Raw genomic sequence first — 9,335 nt, 5'->3', positions numbered from 1 at the left:
CCTGTACATAGCTCATCTGTAAATAGCCCATCCAATCTTCCTCATCCCCATACTGTATTTATTTATCTTGCTCCTTTGCACCCCAGTATCTCAACTTGCACATTCATCTTCTGCACATCCTACCATTCCAGTGTTTAATTGCTATATTGTAATTACTTCGCCACCATGGCCTATTTATTGCCTTACCTCTCTTAACCTACCTCATTTACACACACTGTATATAGACTTTTCTATTGTATTATTGACCGTGTTTGTTTACTCCATGTGTAACTCTGTGTTGTTGTATGTGTCGAACTGCTTTGCTTTATCTTGGCCAGGTCGCAGATGCAAATGAGAACTTGTTTTCAACAAGCCTACCTTGTTAAATAAAGGTGAAATAAAAAATAAATAAAATAAACATAGACTGACCAGGTGAATCCTTGTGAAAGCTTTGATCCCTTATTGATGTAACCTGTTAAATCCACTTCAATCAGTGTAGATGAAGGGGAGGAGACAGATTAAAGAAGGATTTTTAAGCCTTGAGACAATTGAAACATGGATTGTGTGTATGTGCCATTTAGAGGGTGAATGGGTAAGACAAAATATTTAAGAACTGTCAAGAACTGCAACGCTGCTGGGTTTTTCACACTGAACCATTTCCCGTGTGTATCAAGAATGGTCCACCACCCAAAGGACATCCAGCCAACTTGACACAACTGTGGGAAGCATTGGAGTCAACCTGGGCCAGGGAACCTGTCCCATAGTGTGTTTGATTCTGTTGATTGGGTCTGTTGATCGGGTGTTTTTTTAAAATTATTATCATGACTATTGTTTATGATTGGGTTATCTTCTGTTTACAACCCAGAAGTGAGATTAACAGTCTCTTCCCAGTCACAGCAACACAGTGTTCTAGCCCTCCATTAACAGTCTCTTCCCAGTCACAGCAACACAGTGTTCTAGCCCTCCATTAACAGTCTCTTCCCAGTCACAGCAACACAGTGTTCTAGCCTTCCACCATTTCCAGCCAGACCCTGTCGTATATTCAGACAAAATGTCATCATTCTTTGTGCTGATGGGAACTTAGAGCTTCCTTCTGATTCCTTTGTTGCGACAAAATAGTTACGATCACAACTAACTTCCTTTTCTCAGTGATCTGCAATGGCTCCTGTTCCTGGGCTGCTGCTGGCCACTCTGGAGGAGTTGGTTGAAGCAGAATTTAAGACATTTAAATGGCACCTGACCCAGGACCTGGTGAAAGGCTTTCCTCACATCCCAGTGAGCCAGCTGGAGAACACTGACAGACTGGACACTATGAAGAAGATGGTGGAGACCTACGGTCCTGAGGGAACTGTGAAGATCTCACTGGAGATCCTGAGGAAAATGAGCCAGAACCAACTGGCTAAAACACTAAAGAATGAGTACGATGAGGTTGAGACAACAGAACCAGCAGGTTAGTGGACTGTAAAACAACACAAAGCAGATAAGAGATTACTGATTTTTGCATAGCAGGTAACATAAAGGAGGAACTAGTAGGAGGACGATAGAACAAAACAGAATTTTTCTTTGTTTCCCAGAGTGCTCCTTTGGTTCTAGAGGTAAGCTTAATGAATCAAGAAAACACCCGTTGGACCAAAGTGATGTTGTAAACAGTTTTTTGGGGGGCTGAGAAGTGCAGGTAAAACATTTATGAAAACGTCATGAGAAAGACATCATATTTTGGTTATCTGTTCAGAAAAAATGATAATTGTCTGGTTTCTAGAAAGCATTTAGCTAAACTTTTTACAACCTTAACCAAAAGACATCATGATGACGTCATATTGCAGCCAGTTGTATCCGCTGGACAGGCTCTAGTTATTGCACTCTGACTGATCCAATCCAGACACAAACACATAAAGTTATCATGACCGTAATAAAAGTAAGCTTTGTTTTTTCCTTGCAGTCGAAGACAAACTGAAATGCTATCTCAAGAAGAAGTACGGCTGTATATATGAGGGGACGTCAAAGGAAGGGGATTTTATCTATCTAAATCAGATCTTCACTGAGCTCCATGTGTTTGAGGGGGCCTGGGGAGGGGTCAGAGATGAGCATGAGGTCATACATCCGAACATCAGAACACCAGTCACAGGAGAGACCACTGTTGAAGTCAGAAACATTTTCAAACAACAGTCCGATCAAAAGAAGCCAATCAGAACAGTTCTAACTCAGGGCATTGCCGGTGTAGGAAAGACTGTCTCTATTCAGAAGTTTATTCTAGACTGGGCAGAAGAAAAGGAGAACCAGGACATTGGTTTCATCTTTCCACTTTCTTTTCGCCAAATCAACTCTAATATAGGGGACGACGACTGCAGTCTGATTGAACTGCTTCATCAATTCTTCCCTGACATGGAACCAATCAAGAATCTAAGAAACAAGTCTAAAGTTCTGTTCATATTTGACGGTCTGGACGAGTGTCGACTCCGTCTAGACTTCAACAATAAGGTCCTGACAGATGAAACAAAGCCAGCCTCTCTGGACAAATTGATCACAAATCTGATCACAGGTGAGCTTCTGCCTTCTGCTCTCATCTGGATAACCTCCCGGCCTGCAGCAGCCTATAAGATCCCTCGAAAATACATCCAGCAGTGGACAGAGGTACGAGGGTTCAATGACCCACAGAAGGACGAGTACTTCAGGAAAAAAATCAGGGATGACAACATGGCCAGCAGAATTATCACACACATGAAGTCATCGAGGAGCCTACACATCATTTGCCACATACCAGTGTTCTGTTGGATATCAGCCACTGTTCTAGAGAAACTGTTGGGTGAAGCAGAGAGAAGAAAGATACCTAAGACTCTGACTGAGATGAACATACATTTCCTGATCTTTCAGATAGACAGAATGAGAGAAGCAGAAAATTCCACAGGAAGTGACAGCATAGTCCTTAAACTTGGAGAGCTGGCATTCCGTCAGCTGGAGAAGGGACATCTGATATTCTACAAGGAAGACCTGAGAGAGTGTGGCATTGATGTCACAGAAGCATCAGTGTACTCAGGTTTATGCACGGAGATCTTTAAGATGGAGGGAAGGACGTGTCAGAAAACTATGTTCAGCTTTGTGCATCTGAGCATCCAGGAGTTTCTTGCTGCTGTATACGTGTTTTTCACATTCATAAACTGCAATGAGAACCCACTGGTCAAACAGAACACCCTCGTCAAACTTTTGAAATGGCGGAAACACCAACAACCTATGATTGACTTATACAAGAGTGCAGTAGATCAGGCCTTACAGAGTGAGAATGGACACCTGGACCTTTTCCTCCGTTTCCTTCTCGGCCTCTCACTGGAGTCCAATCAGACTCTCCTACAAGGCCTACTGAACCAGACAGGAAGAAGCTCACAAACCAATGAGAACATAATTGAATACATCAAGAAGAAGATCAGGAAGAATCCCTCTCCAGAGAGATGCATCAATCTGTTTCACTGTCTGAATGAGTTGAATGATCATTCTCTGGTGGAGGAGATCCAAACCTACCTGAGCTCAGGAAGTCTTTCAGAGGCCGAACTTTCACCTGCACAGTGGTCAGCTCTGGTGTTCGTGTTGCTGACTTCAGAAGAGGACCTGGATGTGTTTGACCTGAAGAAATACTCCAGATCAGAGGAGGGTCTTCTGAGGTTGTTGCCAGTGGTCAAAGCGTCCAGAATAGCTCTGTGAGTTCCCGTATTAACGTCATGCTCAATATTAAATGTGAATATATTCAAAAATTCAACAACTAATAAGTCATTGTAATTAATAAAGCCTTTTAATGATAATGGATGAATAATTTAAGAACCCTAAAGGAGATCCTTTAAAGGGGCAATCCAGGATTGGTACATCTATTTTTGGAATTTTGTATTAATCATATACCGTATAGGCATTGATTCTTGAAGAATATAACTTAGAAATGGCTCATGAGCTTAGTTCTTATCCCATCAGAACCCAACATATAAACTTGTTTTACTCCATTGTTTGAAAACAATGTAATTGTAAACTGTATCACTTAAAAAACATGGTTAAAATTATGATTTTGATCTCATGGATCTATGAGCCCCGTCTATGAATTTGAGAGTGGTAAACATTTTCCAGACCCATCCATAACTAGATTTCTGTTACAATTAAGTGAATTTCAGTTCAATGTGCATGTATATACAGTACCAGTCAAAATTTTGGACACATACTCATTCCAGTTTTTTTATTTATTTGTACTATTTTCTACATTGTGTAATAATAGTGAAGACATCAAAACTATTAAATAACACATATGGAATCATGTAGTAACCAAAAAAGTGTTAAAAAAATTCAAATATATTTTATATTTAAGATTCTTCAAAGTAGCCACCCTTTGCCTTGATGACAGCTTCCATCACACCACTGATTCTAACGTCTGGTCTCAATATCTAGTAGGCTACAATGTGAAGCACATTCCTCACACAAGATCATCATGCTTAAATATCTCCTTTAGCCCAAACTGACCTCAGGGTCTCAAGTTTACAATGTGTTGTTTTCTTCTTTGCACTCTCTTGGCATTCTCTTAACCAGCTTCACCTGGAATGCTTTTCCAACTGTCTTGAAGGAGTTCTCACATATGCTGAGCACTTGTTGGCTGCTTTTCCTTCACTCTGTAGTCCAACTCATCCCAAACCATCTCAATTGGGTTGAGGTCAGGTGATTGTGGAGGTCAGGTCATCTGTTGCAGCACTCCATCACTCTCGTTCTTGGTCAAACAGCCCTTACACAGCCTGGAGATTTGTTGGGTCATTGTAATTTTGTTCAAGTGTGCCTTGAATTCTGTAAATAAATTACAGACAGTGTCACCATCAAGGCAACCCCACACCATCACACCTCCTCATCCATGCTTCACAGTGTGAACTACACATGCGGAGATCATCCATTCACCTACTCTGCATCTCACAAAGACACGGTGGTTGGAACCAAAAATCTCAAATTTGGACAGATTTCCACTGGTCTAATGTCCATTGCCCGTGTTTCTTGGCCCGAGCAAGTGTCTTCTTCTTATTGGTGTCCATTAGTAATGGTTTCTTTGCAGCAATTTGACCTCGAAGGCCTGATTCATGCAGTCTCTTCTGAACAGTTAATGTTGAGATGTGTCTGTTACTTGAACTCTGTGAAGCATTTATTTAAGCTGCAATTTCTGAGGCTGGAAACTCTAATGAACTTATCCTCTGCAGCAGAGGTAACTGGGTCCTCTCCTGTGGCGGTCCTCATGAGAGCCATATTCATCATAGCTCTCAATGTTTTTTTGCAACTGCACTTGAATAAACTTTTAAAGTTCTTGAAATTTTCCAGATTGACTGACCTTCATATCTTAAAGTAATGATGGAATGTCGTTTCTATTTGCTTATTTGAGCCGTTTTTGCATAATATGGACTTGGTCTTTTACCAAATATGGTTATCTTCTGTATATCACCCCTACCTTGTCACAACACAACTGATTGGTTCAAACACATTAAGAAGAAGAAGAAATTCCACAAATTATCTTGAAATGCATTCCAAGTGACTACCTCATGAAGCTGGTTGAGAGAATGCCAAGAGTGTGCAAAGCTGTTATCAAGGCAAAGGGTGCTACTATGAAGAATCTCAAATATAAAATATATTTTGATTTGTTTAACACTTTTTTGGTTACTACATGATTCCATGTGTTATTTCATAGTTTTGATGTCTTCACTATTATTCTACAATGTAGAAAATAGTACAAATAAAGAAAAATCCTTGTCTAAACTTTAATTTGTTTGTATGTTGGATTGTTTTCTTCATTAGGCTGAATGGATGTAACCTCACAGAGAAATGCTGTGAAGCATTGGCCTCAGTTCTCAGCTCAAACACTTGTCACATGAGAGAGCTGGACCTGAGTAAAAACAAGCTGCAGGATTCAGGAGTGATGCTACTCTCCGCTGCACTGGAGAGTTCACATTGTAAACTTGAGACCCTGAGGTCAGTTTGGGCTAAAGGAGATATTTAAGCATGATGATCTTGTGTGAGGAATGTGCTTCACATTGTAGCCTACTAGATATTGAGACCAGACGTTAGAATCAGTGGTGTGATTGAAGTAAAAGTACATAAAGGCTGTTTACACACTTTTTTTCCTATAAGCATTTACCCACCTATCACAGAAAAATGTAGGGAGCATTGCTTTATTCCCCTAGAACAGAGATCAGCATTTACCCACCATTTTGTTTTTTTATACCACTGACTGCATTGAATCTGGGAGATTGTATATCAGAAAACAGACTAATATGATCACAATCATTCTAAATAATTGTACTTCCATTCAAGACTTGTTCCACAGGTCATCTCCAGTCTTTCTACATGTCTGCTGTTCTTCATTAGCATCACCGTTTTCTGAGTATTTATTTGTATTTACTCTTGTTTCGTATCTAGTCTGAATGGATGTCAACTCACAGAGACAAGCTGTAAAATCTTGTCTTCAGCCCTCACGTCTTCACACCTGAGAGTGCTGGACCTGAGCGACAACAAGCTGCAGGATTCAGGAATGAAGCTGCTCTCTGCTGGACTTGCGAGTCCACACTGTAAACTGGAGACACTGAGGTCAGTTTGGGCTAATGGAGATATTTAAGCATGTTGATCAATGTTTAAGGAATGTGCTTAAACGTTTGGGCTTGATAACTGAGCATCATCTCGTTTTAGGAAGCCATCATAATGGGCTGTTGCCTTCCACTCACTAGAAACTTTAGTAACAGTAAGCAGTGGCCTAGTGGTTAGAGCGTTGGGCTAGTAACCGAAAGGTTGCTAGATCGAATCCCCAAGCTGCCGTTCTGTCCCTGAACAAGGTTGTCATTGTAAATAAGAATTTGTTCTTAACTGACTTGCCTAGTTAAATAAAGGTGAAATAAAAATAAATTTAAAAAACACCCAACACCGTAACTACTGATGTGACCTGTAAGAAAAGGAAGCGCAGCAATTAGGAATTGTTTGGCAATGGAGTTGAGTGTTTTTAACGTGGATTAAGAACAGTCAATTCATCGTTATGTGAATACAAAAATCTTCATTTTTATAATGTAACAACAATGTAACAATATGTTATGTAACAATGTAATAATACGTTACATAGTGTTACTACAGATATCGAATCCCTGAGCTGACAACTGTTACCAAACACTTGATATCAGATAGAATTAAACTATTTCCACAGGTTGTCATTCTGTGGAGTCACGAAGGAAGGCTGTGCATCTCTGGCTTCAGCTCTGAGGTCAAACCCTTTTCATCTGAGAGGGCTGGACCTGAGCTACAATCACCCAGGAGACTCAGGAGTGAGCCTGTTCTCCTCTGGACTGGAGGATACCATGTACAAACTACAAACTGTCATGTGAGAACTGAATCTGTAAATCTGTCAAATAAAGGATAAATACAAATATGACTTGTGATAGAGGAACTTAGTCATGGGGTCTCAACTTACTGTTGAGAGATAGAATAGTAGGTATAATTTTCGAAAATTGGTTACAGCAATATTTTTGTTTTTTTGTTGCTTACGTGTTGTTTTTGCTTACAGTGTTCACCCTGGGGGAGAGGGCTGGTTGTTTAGAAGACGTGGGTTATTATTCTGTTTTTGTTCTGCACATATTATCAAAAACACCATTGTCTTACGTCAGATGGTGTCACTCCTACGGTAAAAAAAAATAATACCTCAACCAAGATACGAGACTGTAAGTGTAGTAGGCAAGTGTTGCCCTGACGTAAGATAATGGGGGAAAAAATAACATTTAATGCAATACACCAATTACATCGCCAATACATAACTGCATCATGATGTTCTTGTCCTTATCTCCCTCAGTGTATGGCTGTGATCTCACACTGAATCCGAACACAGCACACAGATACCTCTCTCTGTCTGAGGAGAACAGGAAGGTGACACAGGTGAAAGAGAAGCAGCCGTATCCTGACCAACCAGGGAGATATGACAAATGGCCCCAGGTGCTGTGTAGAGAGGGTCTGACTGGACGCTGTTACTGGGAGGTAGAGTGGAGTGGGGATTGGGCTCTCATAGCGGTGACATATAGAAGATTATACAAGACGGGAAGGAGACGGCTAGGAGCCAATGACACGTCCTGGAGTCTGGACTGCTGCGGAAACAGTTACACTGCCTGGCACAATAATGAAAACACCGACATATCTGTTTCCTCCTCCCACTCCAACAGAGTAGGAGTCTATCTGGACTGGCAGGCTGGCATTCTGTCCTTCTACAATGTCTCCTCTGACACACTGACCCACCTGCACTCATTCAATACCACATTCACTGAGCCCCTCTACCCAGGGGTTGGGGTTAAGTTTGACTCTTCAGTGACCCTGTGTGATGTAGATACCAAAGACTTCAAAGCAACTCAACCATAACAATGTCATGTTTTCCTACTGTAACCAATCCTACAGGCAATTAGATGAGTAGTGTTGTGTTTGAATTCATTTGTGCTGTTGCGCCTGCCGTATAAAATACATCCTATTCAAGGTTTTTGCAACTGCACTTGAAGAAACTTTCAAAGTTCTTGAAATGTTCCGGATTGACTGACCTTCATGTCTTAAAGTAATGATGGACTGTCGTTTCTCTTTGCCTATTTGAGCTGTTCTTGCCATAATATGAACTTGGTCTTTTACCAAATAGAGCTATCTAGAGCTATACCAAACCCTACCTAGTCACAACACAACTGATTGGCTCAAACGCATTAAAAAGGAAATAAATTCCCAAAATGTACTTTTAACAAGGCACACCTGTTAATTGAAACGCATTCCAGGTGACTACCTCATGAAGCTGGTTGAGAGAATGCCAAGCGTCTGCAAAGCTGTCAATCAAGGCAAAGGGTGGCTACTTTGAAGAATATAAAATATTTTTTTGCTTACTACATGATTACCATATGTGTTATTTCATGGTTTTGATGTCTTCACTATTATTCTACAATGTAGAAAATATTACAAATAAAGAAAAATGTAGGTGTGTCCAAATTTTGGACTGGTACTGTATATCATTTTTAAAAATGGGGGGTGGGGGGGATTCAGTCTGGGCTTCAACTTACTGTTGAGTGTTTGAATAGTAGAATACAAAAGGTGCAATTTGGTAAATTGGTTGCTGCAGTTTTCCTCTCGTTGTATGTCATTCACAGACATTCACTTAATCATTAGCCCCTGCCATGCCTAAACATTTTAGATTGGTAAAGTAGTCTAGTTAGTATAGCCAGCTATCTAAACTTGTAGTAATCATGGCTGAATTTCCGACCGGGCACAGAGGACATGTGCCCAGAGGCCCTGACCTCCAGGGTGCCACCATTGATTTAGTTAGTTCCTCTCACTCTCACTGGCATAAGTAATGGCAA

The 9,335-nt window shown here is 40.7% G+C and overlaps 1 protein-coding gene across 1 annotated transcript; it reads left to right on the top strand.

Annotated features, from left to right (window-relative positions):
- The first annotated feature begins 1,785 nt into the window (after window positions 1-1,785).
- LOC110524946 (NLR family CARD domain-containing protein 3-like) lies at window positions 1,786-8,744 on the top strand. The gene is made up of 6 exons (XM_036976535.1): window positions 1,786-1,790; window positions 1,896-3,668; window positions 5,776-5,949; window positions 7,169-7,342; window positions 7,526-7,563; window positions 7,808-8,744. The coding sequence occupies exons 1-6, from the start codon at window positions 1,786-1,788 to the stop codon at window positions 8,362-8,364; spliced, it is 2,721 nt and encodes a 906-aa protein (XP_036832430.1). The 3' UTR covers window positions 8,365-8,744.
- The last annotated feature ends 591 nt before the right edge of the window (window positions 8,745-9,335 follow it).

The sequence above is a fragment of the Oncorhynchus mykiss genome, chromosome 5 (assembly GCF_013265735.2).
Source record: "Oncorhynchus mykiss isolate Arlee chromosome 5, USDA_OmykA_1.1, whole genome shotgun sequence".
NCBI classification, from domain to species: domain Eukaryota; kingdom Metazoa; phylum Chordata; class Actinopteri; order Salmoniformes; family Salmonidae; genus Oncorhynchus; species Oncorhynchus mykiss.
The sequence above is the reverse complement of the archived record's forward strand: the minus strand, read 5'-3'. Positions and strand labels throughout refer to the sequence as shown.